Genomic DNA, 24743 nt, shown 5'->3' with positions numbered 1-24743 from the left:
TAAAAAATCTCACATTGCAGGCTAAACATGCCAGGCTTAATTGAAATTCTTGTTTAAAAAATTAGCTAACTGCAAGATGATTGTGAATAAGTGTGATGTTCCAGGCCCCCAAAAAAGTTGTTAATAACCTTAGGCAATATTAATAAAATTGGAGTGTCTAGAACAAAGTTGACCAAAGTTCCACTATGTTCTTCCCTGGTCAGACAACATCTGGAATATTCTGTTCTGGGACACATTTTACTATAAATATTGACAAAGTAGAGCATACCCAGAGGAGGGTGATGGGGTTGTAAAGGGAATTCCAAACCACTGTCATGGATTTCTGCTAAAGGGTTTGAGAGTGTTTAGAATGAAGGAGAGAAGACTGGGGGCAGGGAGAAAGGATAATATTGAATAGGATTGTCATGAGGATGAGAAAAAAAAAATCTGTGTTTTTCTGGAGAACAGAAGGACCAATGAGTGGAAATAAAGGCAGATTTTTTACTTGATATAACTGTCTTTCACAAAACTCATGGTACTGGCACTCAAAGCATTTTTTTTTCTTTAGGATTGTGTTAAATCGTGCAAACATAGGTAAAGTAAGTATTTTTAAAAATTAAATATCCTTGCATAGCCATATACGAGAATAGGAAGGATAAAAATCCTAATAAGAAAATAGGTCAGAATGCCAGTATTTTAATGAAGAGAGGTAGAGAGCCAGGTTCCTACTAGCTTTGGGTATCTCACTACCTCTCCAAGCCTCAGTTTCTTCCTTTGTAAAAGGGGAGAACACTAGATGATTTATACTTTTTTACATCATTGTGAAATAAAAGAGAAGAAATGATATTAGGTATAAACACTGAAAGTTGGAACAAGTTTTTAAGAAGAGGCAGTCATTGGTCAGTGGTTAAGAGCACAAGGCCTGGAGGCAGGAAGGCCTGAGTTCAAAAATAGCCTCAGACATTTCCTAGATGTGTGACCCTGGGTAAGTCACTTAACTTCTGATTGCCTGACAAAAGAATCCACTAGAGTAAGACATCACAAACCACTCCAGTACCCTTGCCAAGAATACCTCATGGATATCTATGGTTCATGGGGCCATGAATAGTTGGACATATCTGAACAATAATTGAGAATTTGATAGGTAGTGATTAATAGAAATGATTGGTAAGGTAATTAGAATAGAATTGTAAATATGTAACATGAAAATACCTTTTATGATAGAGCTATGATGATTATATTTTAAAGTACCAGTTCTTTAAGAAGTATCACATGTTCTACCAGTGTAGAATGTTGTTGTTACAGCACTCTCAAGGCTCTTATTTAATAATAATTGAGTGAACAAGAGTTCTGATTCTTTGGAATCTCCATAGGAAGCAGACTTTGCTGGGTTACAGTTTGAACCAGAAAGATTTGACCTATTAGGATCACAGGTTTGGACTGAAAAGGAACACTGAAATTATTTTAAGAACAAAAAAAAAATGTTTTGCTTCAGGTAACTGCATAAAAATTACAATTAAAACCAGAGAATCAGGAGGGGAGGAAAAGAACACGAATCATATAACCAGGGGAAAATATTCTAGTTTAATTAGTTTAACTAAATTAATAATTTTTTTAAGAAACAGAGAATCTTCTTTATCTCAGACATATTGATGAAAATTTAAAGGCGTTAAATGTTGGTCTCTGTTTTAGTCATATTCCTTAACTAGGAATAAATAGTTTTGTTGACTTTCAGCTAAATTTTAATTCCCCCACCCCCCTCAAAAAGAATATTGAGCAGATTTTAAACTTAAAAAATTTAATAGAGATAACAAAACATTTGAAATTTATAGGAGAGCAATGCCAAACTTTGAAGAAATTGTACTTGTAACCTAAAGTGAGAATAAAAACACATTGCACTATTTATATAAAATCTCAGCATAACCAAGTAGAAAGTCCTAGATTTTTCTGGAAATAGATTGGACATAATAGAGGAAAGTTTTAGTTGCCCAGATACACACATAAGGAAGCAAGTAATCTAGTAATTTGTTAAATAAGATTCAGAGCATCAAAAGACCTATAAGGATAAAGTCTACCTCCTTGTTTCCTTCCCAGACATTAAAAAACTCTGTTCATAGTGATGATGAAAACCAATGAATGGTTCTCTAAGTCAATTGCAATTTCTGAAAGTTTAAGACATCCAAGTTAATTATTTATATTGGACTCTTTCTATGTGATAAAACCTTGGTCAAACAGGAGGGATTAAAGGCAAAAAAAGTTCCTCCCTTCAAAAACTTACACTCTAATGAGGAATGCAACAAGTAAATAATTAGGTACTTATATGTGTGTGTGTGTGTGTGTGTGTGTGTGTGTGTGTGTGTGTGTGTTCATCAGCAGTAGGTGTCAGGCAATCTGAAAGGAGAGGGCATTGGGAGGTCTGGGAAAGATTTTATAAAAGCTGGAATTTGATCTAGGTCTCAAAAGAAGTCATAAAAACTAAGAAGTGTGGGGAAAGAACACTCATGGCATGGCAGACAGTCATTAAAAATGATGGAAAAATGGAAATGGAGCATCTTGTTCAAGAACAGTAAGTAGACCAATATAGCTGTGTGAATGTGTGTGAAAGAGATAAGATTTAAAATGACTGAGGAGATTCACATATGCCTAGTGATGAAGAGCTTTAAGTACCAAAAAGGTGATCCTGGAGCCTATATAGGGAATCACTGAATTTTACAGGGGTGAGGGAGGTGATATGTTAAGACCAATACTTTAGAGGAAAATATCATTTTGGTAGCTGAGTGGATGGTGGATTGGATTGGGGAGATATGAGAAAGGGAAACCAAATAGAGAACTGTTGCACAAGTCCAGGAGAGAAATAATGGGAGCTGATTTTAGAGTGGCAATTATATGAGAAAGGGACATAGATGACAAATGTAAAAAATAGAAATGACAAGATTTGACAATGGATTGAATAGTGAGAGTGAGGAATTAAGGATGACATAGAAGTGGTGAGCCTCAGTGAGACAGATAGTAGGAACAGGAGAGAGTTTGAGTGAAAGAATGAGTTTGGTTTTGAGTATAAAATACCCATGGAACATATAAGTTACCTAAACTGTAATACAATTTAGGAGTGAGTCCAGAGCTGTATAAATTAATCTAGGACTCATCTTCAGGATAATTACATGGGAGCCGGTGAGATTATCAATATAGTTTAGAGAGAAAAGAAGAGGTCTCAGAACAGTGATCTAGGAGACACAGATGAGTGATCATGGCAAGATTTTTAGAAATCAGAAAAGGAGATTCAGAAATCAGAGACAGGAGGAGAGAGGAGAATGTGTTGATCAAAAGTATCTAAGACATTTGATAAGAAAGACAAAGATTGCGAAAAGATTGACATTTGACAATTAGTATTACAGTTGACAAAGAAGAGATCATTGGTACCTTTGAAGAGAAGTTTTGGTTCAATGATGAAATTGGAAGGCAGATTGGGAAAAGGGGGAGGGACAATAAATGAACTGGAATTCTTTTGAGACAGGAATGAAAAAGGATCTCAGGGGAAGATATTCACATGATGAGATGAGGTGGGAGGCAGAACCTGGATCTCAAATGTCACTTAGGAAAAGGAGACCCACAGATAGAGCCTTTGTATTTTTTACTTAAAAAGCCCATGTCTTCAGTGTCCAATTCAATTATGAATTTAACTGTAGGGATAACTCTTCTCTTTCAGTCCAAACTGCTTGTGTCCGTGCATTCACAGGCACACACAAACACACACAAGGGTCAGTGAAACCTGGGCTTGAGTTTTGCTTCTGACTCAAACTGGTTATGTAACCATGGGTAATTCACTTAATCTCTCAGTTTTCCAGGTAACTCTCCAAAATTATAAATTACAGAGTAAATGCTGTGAATCATTGGTACATTGAGTCTCCTCGCTGAGAACTACCTGTATTAAATCATGGATCCAGTCCTATTTTATTCATTCTACATAGAGATGATTATAGATAGATAATACATAGACAACCTGGTTTTATGAAAACCCAAACTGACCCCTTGTCCTTGACAATATGTCTTTAAGAAACTCCCTCACAGATTCTTCATCCCACTAGTAAACTAATCTATATCTACATATATATATTTTGTTTTCTTAGTTTCTCCTTTTGTATCTAGGCTACTCCTAGGTGCCCTTGCCTTTAGCTACTGCATCTAGACCTCTTCCCTATTTTAGAAGCTGGTTAGTGTAGGACTCAAGTGAGTGACAGGACATAAGCCCTACCCCCCTCTCCTCCCTCTCCAAAAATCTATATAAGCATATTGCATTCTGTGGAGGTCCCAGGACTGTGGCTCTGTGCCTCTCCCCAAATTAATCTTTCTACTTCAATCAAAGACCCCCAAAATCCTGTTTGGTTGGAATTCTTGTTGGCTCTCTAATTGAAGGTCTATTAAAGACCCATGGGCAAATTTGGGGGTCCATTCCCCAATGAGATGGCTGCCAGGTATATAGACTATGGACCATGTGGTAGCCATAGATACATGCCATCTCTGGTCTACCTGGGAGAACATATGTGGCCTCCTTGGCAGGCCCTTTGATGTCAAAGACATGAAATGTTTTGTGTTGGTTTTCGCTATCATTTTTTTTGTGGTAAACCCATGTGTGTATGTATCTGAGTAAAGCGAGACGTTTCTCTCTCTCCCCATCCTTATCCTAGGATAAGTAGGAGAGAGGACAGTGTGTGTGTAGTACACATGATAGATGTAAATAGCAACAAATAAAAGAAAGAATCAGTTTAAATGGCTGACTGAAGCTTTAATGGAATTTAATCTGGAGTGTTAGAGTCTTGGTTAAATTAACATCCAACACTAAAATTCCTAAATTGTGTTTAATCTAAGTCTGGTTACTGCTTTAGATAAATTTAAATGAACAAAAATTACTCATGGGATATTGAATGCCATAACTTAAAGTTTTGGGGATAATGGTTTTTAAAAAGCTTCTTATAGAAACTTAAATTCTGGGTTTTGTCTATTGAAATTCTAATAACCTTAAATTAAATGTCTGCTTTATAAATGTTAGTCACTAACGTTTAAAATTGTACTAACATTTGATTCCCCATCAGCAGATGTGATCTAGGCATCGTGTGTTAAATTCATATTTTTATATTTTAGTGTTTTCTTTATGACTTCTGGCCAGAATGGAAGTGAGACATCTTGTATATAGTGCTGTTGATTTTTTAATGATGTTCCAGTAATATGATGAATTTTTAACTTATGGCTTAACTCCTCTCGATTTGAATGCAGTCATTTCAAAAAGTTTAAGCTATTTTATATTCTATATAGAGAAGAAACAGCCTTTCTGATTAACAGTTATGCACTGTAGAATATTAAAAGGTTAATTTTGTTTGATAAACTGCTAACCTGAATGTTTGTTACAGATGGAAAAGAAATATCTGGTGACTAATGGTAAAAGACAGAGCATCTTCTCTGAACAGCCCAAGTTGCTCTTGGAAGAGGCTTCTGCCTAAGACCAAATGAGAGATATTTGATGTCAGTGCCCTCTTTCTTGGATTTAGTGAGGTTAATTTCTGTTAAGTTAATTATCAGCAGTAAATTAAGTTATCAGCAGAAAAGAATAACCTATTATCTTGGTACCTTAAAAGACATCCAATCATTTGGAATAAATTCAAAGGGATATGAAAAAAATTTAAATAACACTTTATGTGAGTGAAATGTCCAATCCATTTGAGCATGGTTGTGGTTGTTAAAAAGCAGTTCAAGTGAATTAAAGGATTTTGTTTTTAGATCCTCAGTGTCTCATTCTCCAGAAGAGGGAAATGAGAAAGTTGAATTAGCATCTCATTCTCCACAAAGAGAAGAGAGAAGTTTGAGTTTAAATTTTAATTTTTTATTTAATTTTTAAAATGTTTTGAAACTGAAATTTTTATGGAATTACTTTTAGCATCTAGATTTATCAATGGTGGTCTGATATGTGCCTGAGCAAGCATTTTAAAAGTGTTGTTTTGGTTTTATAATAGAATTCTGAAATAGAATTTTTATTTAGTATTATCTGGTATTTTCTTTCGGTTTATTTCTTTCCACAAATAGTGATTTGTTTCATTGCCAGGTTTACAAACCGTGATAAGCCTGTTTGGAAGGCAAACTACATTTTCCTAGGAAGTGTGGCTTAATATGCCTTGTTGCCAGAAGTAGATTTGAATAGAAATGTGATAAGATGTGGCTAAAAGCTAGATAATGAGGTTGTTTTTCTCTACTGTTCTAAGCACAAACATCAAATAATTTTTTTAGGACCATAAAAACATTCAATCAATCCAAATTTCTGAATGTCTTCTGTGGCTGACAGTATAATTTAATCTTGCATATGCACATGAGAAAATATTGGAAGAGTCAATGAGTTCATAATTGAGAATTTAGTTATAGATTTCTAATGTTTTCTTTTTCAACAATGAAACGATGTAAGAACCACTTTATTGCAAAGGAGAGAGAGACTTCCCTGGATGAAGAAAAAGGTTACTGGAGTCTGCCTCAGTCTCTAGGACTTGAAGATGACAGATTGTGGAAAATGGGATAATTTTTTTTTGGTATTGTAAGCTTTTGTAGACGCAGAGTGCCAGTCTACCTTTGCTGATGGATAGTGTGCCCAGAGGCTAATTAGTCATCCACACATGAGACCTTTTTTCTCTTGACCCACTCTGGAGAACAAGAGGGTCAACTGTTGGGCCCTCCCGGACCCTCCTGTTTGTTGTTACGGTTGATAGTGGAATTCCTATGATCAGAAGGGGACAATGACAACCTAGTTCTATGAAAACTCAAATAGACCCTAGAAAACAGGTCTTCAAGAAACCCTCTCACTGACTTTTGTCCCAGACTGAACCATAAACCATCTAGCACCCCATGATCACTTTAGGTAGAATTAGTACATATAATCAAGTCTCAAGTTCACTTTTGGTTTTCTTAGTTTCTCTTTTTGTATCAGACTACTCTCAAGTACCTGTGCCTAGTGCAGATCCCAAGGGAGTGACAGGGCATAAGCCTTCCCTCTTCTCTAAAATCTATGCAAGCACACTGCATTCTGTGGCTCAGTGCTAGTCCCAGGACTGAGGTTCTGTACTTGTCTTCCCAGATTAATCTTCCTATCTTGATTAACGACTCTTATTATATCAAACTACTTTGGTGGTTTGTGTTTTTTTTTTCAGGTTGACTAAATATAATACTACATATAATATTACTAAATAAAATATAATGCTCAGTAAAAATTCTATTTCAGAATTCTATATAAAACCAAAACAATATTTGTAAAATGCTTGCTCAGGCACACACATATGTGTGTGTGTTTGTAATTATGTATATAGGCATATATATATATATACATTTGTATCTATGCATAGCGATACAAAATAGCTGGATGTCCTTGGGAAAGACATCTAACTTCTAAATGTTTCAGGAAACTCTAAGATTAAATGGCAGAACCATTACTGACCATTTCCATGGGTTTAAACAAGATGAGGCCCCCATCCAGATGGAATTTACTATCTGGTTGGGAGAACAATACATACTGTTACAATGCTGCTTAGTGCACAGACAAGATAGGGAGGATCTATTTTTTCATAAGTACAAAAATCCCTCCCATGATGCAGTTCAGTAATTCAGCTTTTAACTTACTTTGGGGCAGTAAGAGTTTAAGGGACTCACTCCTGCCCTGATAAACAGTATGACTGAGAGGCAGGACTTAAACCTGGGTCATGCTAATGTCAAGGCTAATGTCTCATGTACCATACTACCTTGCCTCGACATATGCCTAGGGCTCACAATCTATATTATGTTAAATTTTTCCACATTAAACCTAAATCTTTCTCATTCTACTTTAAGAGATTTTGAGGTCTCTTTCACAACAGACTAACCAATAAACTCTCCGGATCTTACACTTCATTTATCACCAATGACCCATCAAATTATAGGATATGGGTTCAGCCTCACGGCTCAAGACTTGAATACTGAGGACAGAAGGCAAAGGAGAAAGATAGCAGAGTTCTTTACAGATAGAATTAACTCTCTCTGGATAGTTTAACCAGAAGTTAGCTAACTGATCTCTGCTGTTTTGTCCAGGACTACATTCACAGGATTTAAAAGAGTGAGGCATAAAATCCCAGTACAAGAGGTTATTTTGGGAGAGAGATGTATCATTTATCTTGTAAAATCAAATATCAGCCTAGCAATTTTTACTAAGATCTTTGCTGAGGGCTCTCAGAGAGCTATCATACAGTTCTTCGTAGCTTAAAATTAATCTCATTTCATATTTAAACTACTCATTTTAAAGTAAGTATAAAATATTGGCAGAGAGCATAGTGGATTAGTAAAGATGAAATTCACTCATAGATCTGAATTATTTTCTTAACTATTAGCTCTCCAAGCTTAGCAGGCTTCTTTTGGTCTTTCTTCTTCCCACTTCCTACCACCACAATCTACTCGGATCCTTCTCAAAAAAATAAAAAGTGCAATTCTTACCCCTTCTTTTGAATCCATTCTTTTCTTTCAGATTACCTGGGCTTGCTTTCTCTATTGATGAAACTTCTCAGTTCCTCATAGAAGAGACAGTGAACCCCTTCTAGTGCTTAATCCTTTTCCCATGAAAAAACAGGAGCACATATGCAGACCCCTCACCTGTTTGCAAAAAACAAATGAAAAGCAAAAAGAGCCATTCTCAGCCACAGATGGGCCTTTTGAGAAATCTTCTCTTCTTAAGTTTCAAATAGATATTTTCCACACCTGCTCTCTAGCATGTTCATTATGGTTTGATGGATTCCATCTGTGTTTAAAGTTAAGTATTCTTGTTGATCAAAAAAGAAATCATATCCCTTTTCTGGGTCTCTTCTTTTGTAGAATAATGGAATAAGACTTATTGACCTCAAGGTTCCCATTCACCTTTAAATCTCATCAGTTCAGATAGTTGTTGCTGGACTTCTCCATTTCTCTCTTTAAAAAAATAATCAATGGGACAAGCAGTTAGAGAAGTGAAGAATCATGGATAACAAATTAAAAAAAAAAAACAAACAACCCTTACCTCCCATCTTGGAATCAATACTGTATATTGGTTCCAAGACAGAAGAGTGGTAAGGGCTAGGCAATGGGGGTCAAGTGACTTGCCCAGGGTCACACAGCTGGGAAGTGTCTGAGGCCAGATTTGAACCTAGGACCTCCTATCTCTAGGCCTGGCTTTCAATTCACTGAGCTACCTGGCTGCCCCCATGGATAACAAATTTTAAAGAAGAATTGGTATAATTCATTAATAATCTCTGGCACTTAGTCTTACTTTTATCTCCTTGATTTTAGGACTGGAAGAGATAATTGTTAACCAATGTGAAAAGTCTTTCCCTCTCCAGTGTGCCTCATTGAAGTTTTGAAAACATTTTCCTTCTATGCAGAAAGCAAAATGTCAAAATGAAAACTTAAGGAATGGAGTTCTGAACTCCAGTAGTCAGTCAGCCTAGATGATGGTAGAAAGTTAACCCACTTTTTAAAAAGCAATAGGTGCTTGTTTTACCACAGCATTTTAAGGATTTCAAAGCGCTTTACTGTCTCCTATAAATAATATCATTTGATTTAGATCCTTACAACTCTAGGAAGAAGATTCTTTTATTATCCTCATATAAGAAGATAAAAGAAGATTCTTTTATTATCCTCATTTTATAGATGAAGAAACTGAAAGTGAGAAAAGTTAAGTGATTTGACCAGAACCTCACAACTTGTAGGAGTCTCAATCAGGATTCAAATTGAAGTCTTCCTGATGTCAGTCCAGTGCACGAACCATTGAGAGGTACATTTTCACTACTGAATTTAGGGGCAGAAAAACATAAAATTCCAGAAGAAACTAAACTGTCTCATGAGCAGATGGCTTAATTGTGATGAAGCTAGAGTGAAATGTCCTTCACTGGTCAAGGGGACTCTGTGAATTAGCATCAGTTTATGAATGAACAATGTGATATTTAAAAAAAATATTGACTCCTTGAACCACTGGAGATTGGCCTTTGGAGGCAATTGGAAGCTTCAATGGATAGATTTCTGATTAGGCCTATAGTAAGGAAGAACTGAATTCAAATCCATTCTTAGCTAACACTAATGATGTGATCCCAAGCAAGTTACTTCAATTTGCCTCAGTTTCCTCAACTATAAAAGTTTAATAATAATAGCACCTTCCTCCCAGAGTTGTTATAAAGATCAAATGTTATAACATATAACATATTTACATATAATAAACTACTTAGCACAGTTCCTGGCACATAGTTGACACTTGATAAATGTTTACCTCTCCCAACTAAAATAACAGGATTTAAAGTTTAAAGACAAGAGTGAGTATACTAGTTTAGGAAATGTCAGTGTAGATGTTCAGCAGATTAATCTTTGGACAGGAAAGGGCACATTTGTGTCAAAAGGATAAAACTGTAGCTGAAGTGTAATTCATTGTATGGGGGAGATGGAGAGGGAAATGACATGCTTTTAATTGATAAACACCATTTTCATAATAAAGACTGTGTTAGACTCAACAAGCCAGGCAATCATTTCATCTTTCTAGATATTATTTCATTATTTCAATTATGACTCGAACAATAAGTGGCAAAAAGATATCATTATGAGGGTGTAGATCTATAAGAAAGCTATCAAGGTAGATTAAAAAGCAACAACAAAAACTTTGCCTTCTGTTTTAGAATCAATAATGTGCATTGGTTCCAAGGCAGATGAGTGAGAAGGGCTAAGCAATGGGTTAATTGACTTGCCCAGGGTCACATACCTAGGGAGGTCACATTTGAATGTAGGACCTTGAGGCTGTAGACCTGGCTCTCAAAACACTGAGCCACCTAGCTGTCCTCACCAAGGGAATGGTAAGAAGGGTTTTTAATTAAAACACATTATAATCTGGAAAGCCACATGGGACTATAGTCATAGGACTCCCAGTGAACTACCCAAAGAAAAGAATTCATATACAAAATAAAGACATTAATCAGGTTAATTGGATTCACTGGAGTTTGAATGATTGTGATCTGCTTGAATTTTTTTATTATTTTCAGCTGAGTTATGACTTGGGCAATTGGAAGGTTCTAGAGGATTTGGTGTTTGATCGGGGACATGGATCCATCTGGAAATTTCTTGCAGATGAGATTGTCAGGGGTTATCCTACCTCACATGACAAAGGGGGACAATAATAAATAGAGAATCTCAGGGCTATCTTGGTACTTATGAAATGTTTAAAGACCTATAAGAAGGACTCTAGTGTTTTGATTTGTTTTTCTACAAAGGATCTACAGAAGGACAGGGACAGAATCAGTATGATGTCATGGAATGGGTGTTGGATTTGAGGTTGAGTGATAGGTTGGAAAAAATGCTGGCTTTGGAATCAGAGTACTTGGGTTCAAATCCTGCCTCTGCTATTTACTACCTGTATCACCTTGGAAACTCAATCTTGCTAACCCTTGGCTGCTTCTGTTAAATAAATGGGGTGGACTAGATAAAATTAAAGTGTGTTTCTCTATGTCAGTGATGTAATCTAAGCCAGTGTCTAGATAGATACTCATGAGATCTTATTTCAATTCTTTTTTTAATTTCCTTGATTCCAAACAAGTCTGTACTTGGTTAACTAATTAATGGAGTTCAGTGCCATTTTAGGAGATGAAGATTTCAGACATGAACATCTATGAGGTCTCTTCCTATTAAGGTTCTAGTATTCTAATTTACAACAGTTTTTGTTTTGTTTTGTTTTACATCTAGGGAATTGAATGAATACCCAGCTGAAAATGAATCAACAAGCTGGCATAGAATTCAAAAGAACTATCTTAGTCTACATGAACTGCAGCACAATGTCTAGAAGATTATAGCTCCATTGTTCATTGTCATGGTCAGACTATACTTGCATTATCTGCCCAGGTTTAGCAGTATCTCCAAGACTACCAGCTCTGCTTCCTTCTGATCACAGCAATGATCATTTTGGCAAGCACCCCACCCAAAGAGAAGGGACCTTCCATCTTCATCACCACCACCAGATGCAGCCAACCAACTGCAATGGATGGGCAGATTAGTCCAAGAGTCCAGGGAACTTTGGCAATATACCTCCCTTGGCCAACTTTGCCAGATCACCATCTCTACTTCCAACCTTGCCACCACAAGAGAGCAAACCCTGGAGAAAAAGCTGACCCTATTCACCATGACCTACACCAACTGCCAACCAACTGCCACTATAAGGGCAGGTAAGCTCAAGACCCCTAGGAATGGCAATACCCCCTCCCCCACTCCTATAGAGATTGCCCCAATGGCCATTTTGCTGGAAAGCTACCCTTTCAAAGATGTGACCTGGCAACTGCCTCTCCAGATGCTGTAGCACCCACATCCTCAGTAGCCATAGCTATGAAAGACACGGAATTTTATTTAAAAGTTCTCAACACCTAAGTCCTTGGCACCACTAAATATTCCAACAACAAAAACAAAATCAATATTTTTATTTATGCAAATGAGAGATAGATTAACATCTGCATTGCTACTGCATCCAAGGGGACTACTGGACCTTGACATCTGGCTCCCAGCTGAAATCCCTGATGTGTTTGTTTCCTCCATAAGAATATGAGTTCCTTGAGAGCAAGAATTGTCTTCCTTTTCTATTTGTACCCTATAGTCTTAGCACAGTACTTTACAAAAAGTAAGTACTTAATAATTTTTAATAATTTTTTCTTACATTCATTATTATTTATACTTTTGGGAAGCACATTTTAGAAAGACAGTTTATAAGTCACCTGGATCAAGTTGAAAGGAAAGTGACCAGGATGGTGAAATAACTTTAAATTATATGAAAAAAAAAGTAGGGATGTTTATTTAGAGTGGAGATAAAAGCACTTAAGCAGGATAGGATAACCATCTTCAAATATTTGAAGGATTGTCCAGTATTTAAAGATGAGTTAAGCTGGTTTTGTCTGAACAGAGATCTCAAAATACCAAACAATATGGGCAAGTGACAGCAATTTGGAAATACCAGGGCAACCCAGGGAGACTAATCCATTGGACTGAAATAGGTGATGAATCTAAAAGGGGAAATGGAGAAGGGGCAAAAGGAGAGGTAGGTAGTTCCCAGGAGGGAAAGGATTTCCCTCAAAGGGAGGCCTCAGAGATGAGGTGAGAGTTTCAGGAAAGGCTGATAAAGCAGTCATCCCCTGAAGCTTGGGATAGGAGATAGACTACCTATGGTGGTTCACTGAACTATTGGGTATGTAGTTCTCTGTGTTCCACATAGGGTGCCTCGACAAAGACCAGCCTAGAGTCTAAAGCTCTGAAATACTCGACCTGGAAACCTAGTTTCATTTCTTCATTCTTCTCAGGGCTCCACTCCTGATTCTTCAGATTTATTTCTCCAGGGCCTAATGTGGATACCTTCTCCCTGCCCCAACTTTCTCTTTTATGCTGTGTTTCTCCATTAGAATGTCAGCTGCTTAACATGAACTATCTTTGTGCTAGTATTTCTACTCCCATTTCTTAGCACAATTCCTGACATATATTCTCTTAACAAATGCTCTTCAACTTGACCTGCCAGTGACCAAGTACCGTAGTAGTAGCTTGAGTCAAAAGAGAGAAGCTCAGACTTCTCTGGTAACTGTCCAATCAGTGTGACTTCTTTATAAGCTTTCTTTCTCTTCTGCTTTCTCTTCCTTGAGAGCTGTATGAAAGGAAGAAATCCCTATGGATCACTGATGCTTAGAACTGTAATGGGCAGCCACTACAGGTAGTAGCATCCCCATCACTGGAGATTTTTTTAATTTGGAAAATTTTATTTAATTAATCAATTTAAAATATTTTTCATGTATATAAGATGCATGTTATTTGCCTCCCCTCCCCATCAACCTCCTATAGCCAACACATAATGGGTTTTGCATGTGTCATTTATCAAGACCTATTTCCATATTATTGCTATTTGCACTAAAGTGATCATTTAGAGTCTACATCCCCAAAAATATCCCCATCAACCCATATGATCAAGCAGTTGTTTTTCTTCTGTGTTTTTATTCCCATAGTTCTTCTAGATATGGATAGTGTTCTTTCACATAAGGTCCTCAGAATTGTCCTGGATTATTGCATTGCTGCTAGTAGAGAAGTTCATTACATTTGATTGAACCACAGTGTATCAGTCTCTCTGTACAATGTTATCCTTGTTCTGCTCCTTTCACTCTGCATCAATTCCTAGAGGTCGTTTCAGTTCACATGGAATTCCTCTACTTTATTATTCCTTTGAGCACAATAGTATTCCATCACCAACAGATATCACAATTTGTTCAGCCATTCCCCAATCAAAGGGCATCCTCTTATTTTCCTTTTTTTTTTTGCCACCACAAAGAGTGCAGCTATAAATATTTTTGTACAAGTCTTTTTCCTTATGATCTCTTTGGGGTATAAACCTAGCATTCACTGGAGATTTTCAAGCAGAGGTTTGTTGAATTCTTTGGGGGGATGTTGTAGGATGAATTTCTGTTCAGATGCAAATCGAACTACATGACCTGTGAAGTCTTTTCCAACTCTTGATAGTCTACAAGACCAATGGTGCATGTTTAAAAACCCACTTCACAGCCTCTGTTTTCTTGCCAGAAACTACATTTCTAAGCAATTATCCTTCAAATAAAAATGATCAGTGACAAGAGAGAATCAAGCAGCATACCTCATGGTAATACGCATACCTTCCAAAGGTGTCATGTATGACCAGGTAGCATACTGTCTTATTGGAAAGGAACTGCTAACAAGGGACCAGACAAAAAAATCTACCCTTCTCATACTTTGTGACTGCTCCAAGAATAACTATGTATAGAGCTCCAGAGAAAGGAACTTTTATTTATTTGTCTGTTTCTTGCCTATAGATGATCTTTTTGTGATAGCTCATACAGTCAAGGAATTTTGGAGCTATAAGGGCTGCTAGAGTTGATCTTGTCTAATTTTCCCATGTTATAAATGAGAAAAACGAGGCTTAGAGAGTAAGTGATTTGTCCAAAATGACACAGGTCATTAGTGGCAGGATTGAGACTGAAATCTAGCTCTCCTTAATCCTAAGTTTTTCAGCTATATTAACATAATATACTAGGCACACTGCTAGACTCAGAGTCAAGAGATTCTTATCTATAACTTTATGGAAAATGTTCTAAATCACTTTATATTGGAGAAATGAAAATCAAAACAACTCTGGGATATTACCTCATACGAATCAGATTGGCTAAAATGATAAAAGGGGAAAATGACAAATGTTGTAGGGAATGTTGAAAAATGGGGACACTAATACATTATTGGTGAAACTGTGAACTTATCCAACTATTTTGGGAAATAACTCTAATTATGCTCAAATAATTATAAAACTGGGTAAACCTTTTTATCTAACAATATCACTATTAGGTTTATTTCCTAAGATGATCAGGGGAAAAAGAAAAGGACCTATATGTTCTAAAATATAGCAGCTTTCTTTCTGGTGGCAAATAACTGAATGCTGATGGAATGCCCATCAGTTGGAGAATGGTTAAACAAGTTGTGGCATATGATTGAGGTAGACTAATACTGCACTGCAAGAAAGGATAAGTGGATTAATTTGGGGAAAAGTGTGGAATGACTTACATGAAATTATGAATACTGAAATGAGCAAAACCAAGAGAACATTATATGTAGAAAAAGAAATATTGTTTGAAGGATGACATGTATGTTTCCCTCCAGAGAAAGAACTAATAAATAGAAATGAGAAATAGTTATCTATTTATCTTTCTATCTATATCTTTTTGTCAAATAATGTCTTTTCTAGTGGGGGAGGGGAAAGAGGGAAGGAGTTAACTATTCATACTCTATAGCATCATGGACAAGTCACATTACATCTTAACTATAATAAATTAATACAGCTTTAAGACAGAGACAAATTATACTCCCACACAGAAGAAATCATGGCCTCCTTCATGACCTTTCCCACAGTCTTCTTCTATATTATATATATATATATAAACACAATTCTCTTGACCCTGCAAAGACTCACATTATGTCCAATTTCTATCATTCCAAATTTTTTGAAAGCCTAGCTTACATCCACTGGATCTTGCAGTTCAGTAACTATATTAGGGAATCAAGGAAGAGAAAGCACCTAGAAAGAAGGCTTGTGAAGAAGTCAAATTGGTAGGCAAGTTACCAGAGAAGAATATTACAGAAGCTAAAGAAGAGAAAGTCTTGACATGGAGGCAATGGTCAAATACTACCAAGATGTGAAAGAAGATGAAGATTAAGAAAATGACTTTGGATAGATAGGTTTGCAAGTTATTTGGTGACCTTGAATTGGTCGAATCAGAAGTAAGTTACCTTAGAGGGCTCTATTTCAGGAATGTGGGGTGGAAGAGAGAGGAAGACATTAAAATATACCATTATGGAAAAAAAAAGTCATAGTAAAAGACAGTAATCCAAATTTTTTTTAAAAAAGAAAAACTAGTCCATAGACCTAGATAAAGAAGTCATAGACTGAATGATCTCTAAGGATCCATTCCATTAACCTACTATGAATCTATGAATATGATAAGCTGCTACCCAAAATAAAGTATTCAAGCTTATATCTCTGACAGCATAGCTTTACATTGCCCCTCATCTATCAGAAATTATGTTTTATTTAGCATTCCTCATAATTTTTAAGAAAAAAATATAATTTTTAAAATTTACATAACAAAATTTTCTTCCATTATTCCTTTCTTCTCCCCATTCCCAGAGAGCTATCCCTGGTCAGTTCATGAAAAAGATAGGATTGTTTTATTGCTCTCTAAATGTTAGCCAATCCCTGTACATCACTGTGATCAAAATCAACGATCCCTTCCTAAGCAGGGCCTGCTAAAGTGAGTCTAGAGAATTCTTGAACCTCAATGAGATTTCCCAGTCTTAAAGAGACTAAATTGAAATTATACCAAATGCAGGCATTCACAGGACATAGATGGCTTTCCAGGATAAGTCACACTAACTGGAAGAGAGATTGCTTCTTTATCTAGAGTAATCAAAAATGATGCAACATAGTGTTTTTAGGGTTTTTTTTTTTTTTGCATTTATCAGGGAACATGAGGAAAGAACAAGAGGCACAGATGAAGGATTAAACTACTGCTGGAGATATTTTTTTAATAATAAAAAACCTTATGGGTGTTTCAGGTATTGTCCCCTAGTGGATTCCCAGGTACCCTTGTTATTTGCCAAGTACTCTTCTTGATATTTTCATGTCTTTACTTCAGTCGAGTAGGAGTAACTAAGAGTTATCACCAAAAATCATAAGGCCAAGTCTTCAAGGGCCAAAAGGGTAGGGATTAGGAGCACTGAAAGTTATTGCTTTCAGCACTTAGCAGCCTGGATTGGGAATGTGCCCAAACTGCTACCTCCATTAGAAAAGGGAATTCAGCATCAGGCTAGAGAAATAATCAGAAATTATCCTGAGCATTCCCAGAGCTTATCAGTAAATGGGATACTTTATTTATGATAATCATAGTTTAAAAGTGGCATGCCTCTTGTACCAGATTACTTAGTACTCAATCCATGGCACAAAAAAATATTCAGGGAGAAGAATTTCTTTTCAATTTAACTCAGATGTAATGAGAAGTGAAGTAGTTAATTCATCTCAATTCTTACTTTGCCTGTTGGAACAAAGGAATGGGAAAGATTCCAATCCTAGGATCATGGTATTTTAAACTAGAAGGGGCCTTAAATTAGAATCAAAGCCTCCCATTTTATGGATGAAGTAATATAGCATCCAGAGAGAAAAACCTTGCCAAAAATCACATAGTAACCAGGAGTTTCTTGATTTTAAATCCATCTGCTGCTTTTTCCATCTTCATAGAATCATGGGACCTCAGAGATACAAGGAACTTCAGAACCTATTAAGTCCAACTTATTCTTGAACAAAGTCCTTATCCATGGTATTCCCAACAATTGGGTCTTTCCCTCCAAGAGGGGAAATAACTCCTTTCTGAGGTTATCTTCTTCTTTTTGGATAATTTGAATTCTTAAGACATTTTACCTTAATATTAAGCTTGCCTGTCATTGATTTCTACCCACTGTTTTTAGTTCTGCCTTGGGGCCAAATAGATAAATGTAATCCTCTTCTATTTGATAACCCTTCATACACTTAAGGATGGCTTTTGTCCATACCATCCCCACATTTTCTCTTTCCTAGATTCTGAGTTTTCCCTTCACCAAAATCTTAATTCTATCACACAGCCTGCTATCCTCTTCTGCTCCCCCATTCATCCCCAATTTATCAAATAAATCTCAAAAGATGGCTTCCAGAACTATATCCTATATTCCATACATGATATGGCAAGAGTTGAATATGAGTCTTAACAGAATCCATATTCTAGGGTCTATGGCATGTTCAGGAAGGACAACACCTCTAGCGTTAGGGCTTGCTGAACCCTTTTCAAGGCTGCTCATCCACTTTTGTTGTCTACCTTTCACTCAACTCCCACCTGTGGCTACAAGAAATTGTAGCATGTATACTGGTCACACACTCCAGTAAAACTATCTCAACAAAGGGCTAAACTAGGCTAAATAACAATGACAGACAGGCCTCAAATATATCAGTGGGTTAAAGGAATGTCTACCCCAAGGATGTGAAGACTTCTTTCCCCTAGTGGGATGGACAGATGAGAACAGTTTGTTCTAATGGCCATGAAGATGGCTGAAGCAGGAATTTCAGGAGAGTTTAGAGTTTGGTCAGACATCAAGATGTCAAGGTCATCCACTGCTTCATTGGCTGCTGCCAGGCATTTTGACTTTTGTCTTGCCATTGGACTTTGATCACTCTGAAAGAAAGAGTGAGACTGACGACTTTGGGCAACTCTGTCACTTAAATCTGATTCCTGCTTTAATTCAAACATTGGTTCTCTTCAAAAACAAACGATGAAGGACAGCTGGGTAGCTCAGTAGACAGAGAGACAGACAGACCTATAGAATGGAGGCCCTGGTTTCAAATATGACTTCAGACACTTCCTAGCTGTGTGACCCTGTGTGAGCCATTTAGCCCCAAATGCTTAGCCCTTACCACTTTTTTGCCTTGGAACCAATACTTAATATTGATTCTAAGAGAGAAGGTAAGGGTTTAAAAAAACAATGAAGAACAACAACTATTCTAACATCTGTGCCTTTGTTCATGCAATCAAAGACAATTTCAGTATTCTTAACTAAAAAGATGGCAAATATTGAACTTGCAATCAGCTAAAATTTTCTTCTACTTTCTTCGCCTCTTCACTAGTTGCAACTCACTTTATATTGTACCTGGTTATATATATAACCAGGTGTTACATATAAGACTTTTACATTTTAAATTCCCTATTCAATTTCAGCTTGTTAGATTCGCACAATTATTCAAATAGGTCCCTGATTTTGTCATCCAACACGCTAGCTATTCTCATATTTGTGCCATTTGCCAATTTGATAAGCATACTATCTGTACCTTCACCCAGGTTATTGATAAAAATGTTAAACCTGGGGCCAAGGACAGATTTGTAGACGCATTCCACTAGAGCCTCCTTTCAAACTTGGCATAAGAGTATTAATGATTACTCTTTGAAATCAGGCATTTAATCAGTTCCAAATCCATCTAACTTTATTATGGTGGAAAGTAATTGTCGTCAATGTCTATGCCACATCTCTTCAGCTTTTCCACACACAAAAAAAATTGGGAAAAGCCAAAATTTTTAATTGTTTATTTTTACTCTAGCAAAAACTGAAAGATGCTATTTCTAAAAGTACCTGTAACATTAAAAGAATTTAGGAAATCTGTAATATATGACAAATGTTTCTTCTTTAGTTTCCTGTTATAAGCATTGCTTTGACTGTGTGACAATGTCACAAATGCCCTTTAGCACTTCTATTATGCAACAGAGTTGGAACAGAGGACTAGAATCCAAAGGAAATATTGGGGGAAAAAACATCAAGGCAAAAGCGTGGGTGACCACAGATCAGATGTGCTACCTTGCATATGTGTACAGATTTAACTAGTGATTGATAGTGTATATCTCTGTTTTCCAGAGCTTTGCATTGAGCTCATCATGGATATTCTTTGTGGGTCAAAAGGCTTAAGCCATGCAACTGCCCAAAGATATCCCTTAAAACTATGCTAGAGGTCCACTATCTTCTTTTTGTAGTTGTCTCTTTTTCACTATGCTTCTTGAATGCTGCTATTGAATACTTGGCTTCACTAGGATCTGTTTGACCTGTTGACTGTGATTCTTGCCCTTTAGTACTGAATGGTCTATGGAACCAGAGATTTTAGAACTCATATTGTGGAGAAAAGGGTATATGGCAAATAGGGTTTCATGCAGCATCTCGGACTTAGATAATGTCAATCTTTTAGAGCACCTATCTACCATTTAATTAATCAATTCACATTTATTAAGCATTTACTATATATAGGAACCCAGAAGTAATTAGATACAATGAAAGACAAAAATATTAAAATAGGTCCTGCTATTAAGGACCTTACATAAAATGGGGGAACCAACATTTAAATAAATAGATACATATGAGATACTTTCAAAGTAGTTATAATAATACCTATAACACACACACACACACTCATTCAAATCTATTAGTGCTGATTTGGGGCATACATACAAAAATTCCACAATCTAATTAGTATTTCCATTTTAATAGAAAAAGAAACTTTGAAAACATTTGTTTTGACAATATGCATTTTAATGTATTGGAATTGTCCAAAATAACAAATAAATGACAGGGTGGCAATTTAGGAACCACTTACTAAATGCCTGGCCATTATCAGAGAACAATTGTGGCACATGAATTACAATTGTAGATATATTGAGCTTGACATTAAATGACATGGGTTAGTGTACAACTCTGTCATATAATAGTTGTGTAACCTTATGAATGTAATCAGTATGGAAAGATCTTTTCTTTAAGATCAGTCCTTACTGTCCACCAGAGAATTCAAACTAGAGAAAAACCTTATGAATATAATGCATGCAGAAAGGTCTTTGGACAGAAAAATTCACCTTATGAAACATCAAAAGCATCATAGTCTTTAGAAATTATATGAATGTGAAAATTAAGAGAATATTATCCTCCAAGGCTGATACCTTTCTCCCTAGGATCTCATAATGGAAAGAATAATCTTTGAAATGTAGTGATTTTGAATCCTCTTTTTACTGGAAGTTCTTTGAGCATCAATTTCATCATAGGCATAATGAGATGTTGATATACCATGTCCTTGTTGGACTGGTGTAGAGTGAATTAGGCATTGAGAATGGGCTGGGCACTGTAACTATCCATCACTAACTCAATACAATACATTCATGCCTCCATAATTGATTTCTGATGACAATACAATGACAAACAGAAGGGATTCTGCATTTCTTGAGATGGTTCTGGGAAGTTGTGGAAACACTTTGTTCTGTAGCATGACTTCTTTGATCAATTTGCAAAAGAAAACAAAGTCGCAAGATGAAGGCACTCATTTCAGCCTTCTCTCATTACTCCTGATGACTAATTTAGCCCAGTGGATTCTGTAAAAGTCCATTTTGATCATTAGATAGGTTAAAATAATTAAATTAAGCCTCCATTTCTGTTGGAGTCCCATTTGGAGTCCTGGACCTTGGTCTAGTTACTTCCCTTTTTTGAGACTGTTTCTTTTATTAGGGAACCTGGCAGAGTGTCCAAAGTGTTGGGCTGGTTAATTAAAACCCTTCCCTAAATATTTATTGATTGAGTGATTATAGTCATAGCCTCATTACCCTCATTTATGAGATGGGAATAATAAGGATTTCATGCTATCTCATAGGATTGTAAGGAAATCAGCCCAGAAGGTTTTCTGTAAACCTTAAGGAACCATATAATTTGTTGTGGTGGTGATGGCTGTTGTTATTAAGACATAGCTATCAGAGGGCCACTTTAGAGTCCAGTAAACATGGGTAAAAGTTCTGCCTCTGACATGTATTTCTCATGTGACACTGAGAAAGTCATTTAACCTCTTTGTGTTCTTGGAAACTCTCTTGAAATTTTGAAGTTGTAAAACAGTGGTTATTTGGCATTGATGGAAGGATTTTTCTCAGAGTTCCCCATATAGATGAAATCCCAGGACCAAAAGCATCCACTTATCACCACCACAACCACCACCATCCTTGTGTCATCATTAAGATACTGTCTCTACAATGAGAGGATCTAGGTTCAAATCCTACCTATGATACTTATTGCCTGTGCAAAGTTGGACAAGACACAATTTCTCTGGATCTGTTTCTTCATCTAGAAAATGAGAAAATAAACTAGTGTACTTCAGAGTTCCTTTTCACCTACCATTCCTGATCTTATGTCCCTGTGGTAATCATTCCATCAGGATAGTCCACTAAATGATGGGAGAATAATATAAGTAGCTGACCTGTCATCATTTTTAAAAATTTCACAAAATACTTTGCCTAGATTATCTCATTTGATCCTCACACAAGCCATAGGGACAGGTCTACAATACTGTGGTTGTCACCACCATGTTCCAGATAGAAAGCTAAAACTCATAAAGGATGAATGAAATTAATTCTTTGCCAGACTGGGAGTATAGTTGTGTTGTAGAAGGACTCTCCAGTATTTATCTCTTTCCAACAATCAGAGGACCAACTCCCAAAGTTAATGTAATAGAATTTATTCTTCTTCATAGCCTCTTTCATCTACTCTTAAGCAAAAAAAAAAAATAGTATGATAAAAGAGACTTAAAGGATGGAGAGACTCAGAGAGATAAAAATTTCAGTTACATTATAAATGAGATAATCTACCTTTATTTTTTTATTTTGATTGCCACCAATTGCATATACCTGAATTTGCATATGTTAAGTTGGTATAAAACTAATATATTCAGGCCAAGAAAAGAAATAATATATTCCTGATTCCTTCAGCTACTGGTTCCTCCTTCTACTCCTATCCTACAATAGTATCACTGAGTGCAATGCTCAAGCAAAAAGAAAAACATCACTTGTTAGAAGAAAGAAGATGGACATTTTTTTTATTTTTTATTTATTTTTTTAAACCCTTACCTTCTGTATTGGAGTCAGTACTGTGTATTGGTTCCAAGGCAGAAGAGTGGTAAGGGCTAGGCAATGGGGGTCATGTGACTTGCCCAGGGTCACACAGCTGGGAAGTGTCTGAGGCCAGATTTGAAGCTAGGACCTCCCATCTCTAGGCCTGACTCTCAATCCACTGAGCTACCCTGCTGCCCCCAGATGGACATTTTTACTGATAATAACTTCACATATTATCATAGGGAAGAATACATGCTCAAGATCCTATATTAATTCCCTCTAGTTACCCTGTGTATGTTTTCTTACATTTATTTTTAATGATACTTTTTATAACATTTAATTTTTAACTTTCCTTTTATTATTCTGTCCCTTCCATTATCCCACATTCATTGAGCAAAATTAAAAAAAATAAATTAAATCCTCAGTAATACATGTGTTATTCATCAAAACAAACTCCCATATTGGCCATATCAGAAAACATTTGCTTCTTTCTGCACTCTAAGTTATCACTTCCCTAACAGAAAATGAATGATGTTTCTCATCTTCATACTTTTGGATGTGGAGTTTATCCTTGTGTTGATGAAAGTTCTAAATTCTTTCGAAGTTATTTTTCTCTATAGAGTTGTTATTATTGTATATGTTGCTTTTTCTGTTCACTTCTCTTTGCATCAGTTTTCAATTTGCCCTAAAACTATCCACTTTGTCATTTCTTATGGCACAAAAACATTCCATTATACTCATAAACTACAATTTGTTTAGCTATTTCCCAATAGGAGGAAATGATCTTAGGTTCTCATTTTTGGCTGTCATGAAAAGAGCTGCAACAAATATTTACATTCACATACATCCTTTTCCTTTCATTGATTTCTTTGAAGATATAGGTATAGTAGTGGTCTAGATACCATATCAAATTAAAATCCCTAATCTTATATTAAAGACCTTCAGTATTCTCTTCCATTTCCCCCACTCCCTGCCCCTGGCCATTATTATCCATTTCTACCATCTTACTTTACTAGTCATGAATTAAGTGTGTAACCTTGGACAAGTACCTTGACTATTCTGACCTTTAGTTGCTATTTGTAGAACTCCCTCAAAGAGGAAGGTTCTTTAGGAAGTAAAACAAAAAAAGCAAACAAAGTAAGATCAAAGTCAAGATAATAAAAATGACTCGTATTTATATAGCGTGTTAAGGTTTACAAAATTTACCTCTTATCTCCTCTGATCCTCACAAAAATCTTGTGAAGTAAATGCAATTATCATTCACAATTTTACAGATGAGGAAATTGAGGATGAGAGAGGTTAACTCATGTCAAACAGTCATATATGTCTGAAGTAGGAGTTGAATTCAGATCTTCCTGATTCCCAAATCCAACATGCTACTCACAGAGCCACCAGGTGATAATAAATGCATTGTATTTCATCATGTTCATAAATTACCCTCTATGCCAGACAAGGGAATTTGCTTGTTATTCTCTAAATTGCAGAATGTGTTTTCAAAGCTTTGACATTTTAGTTTTTGATAGTCTTTAAGAGCAGTGCACTCTGTGATACTTCATCATGGCCACTGGCCCACAATGCTTAATTTCAAAATTATTACTCTTATATATTGTAGTAGGAACAGTAACTACTAGACTGCTATGGAAATAATAATTGGAATTAAATCTCCTATGTTTTATCCAATGTTGAGCTCTGCTGCTAATGAATGAATATTGATCAAATCACTTAAGATATTTGACCCTATGT

At 36.1% G+C, this 24743-nt stretch overlaps 1 protein-coding gene and 1 long non-coding RNA gene across 3 annotated transcripts in view; one reads left to right on the top strand and one right to left on the bottom strand.

The window, feature by feature from the left end:
* Positions 1-24743, bottom strand: part of CCDC201 (coiled-coil domain containing 201) — a 69306-nt gene that overhangs the window by 10856 nt on the left and 33707 nt on the right. Inside the window, exons 1-2 of one of the 2 annotated variants that reach the window (XM_056804874.1) lie at positions 12290-12338; positions 8473-8940 (exon numbers count right to left, since the gene is read on the bottom strand). In XM_056804874.1, coding sequence (XP_056660852.1) covers positions 8473-8490 — 18 coding nt within the window. In that variant the 5' untranslated portion in view covers positions 8491-8940; positions 12290-12338. Of the gene's footprint in view, positions 1-8472; positions 8941-12289; positions 12339-24743 lie in introns of those variants that run through there. The other variant, XM_056804873.1, reaches the window with a different exon arrangement.
* On the top strand, positions 1342-23461 carry LOC103101805 (uncharacterized). The gene is made up of 3 exons (XR_470904.3): positions 1342-1474; positions 2433-2545; positions 11728-23461. It is a non-coding gene; the product is annotated as an uncharacterized LOC103101805 (long non-coding RNA).

This window comes from Monodelphis domestica, chromosome 7, assembly GCF_027887165.1.
Source record: "Monodelphis domestica isolate mMonDom1 chromosome 7, mMonDom1.pri, whole genome shotgun sequence".
In the NCBI taxonomy this organism is placed as follows: Eukaryota; Metazoa; Chordata; class Mammalia; order Didelphimorphia; family Didelphidae; genus Monodelphis; species Monodelphis domestica.
Note: the sequence above shows the minus strand (reverse complement) of the source record. Positions and strands in the feature narration are given on the sequence as shown.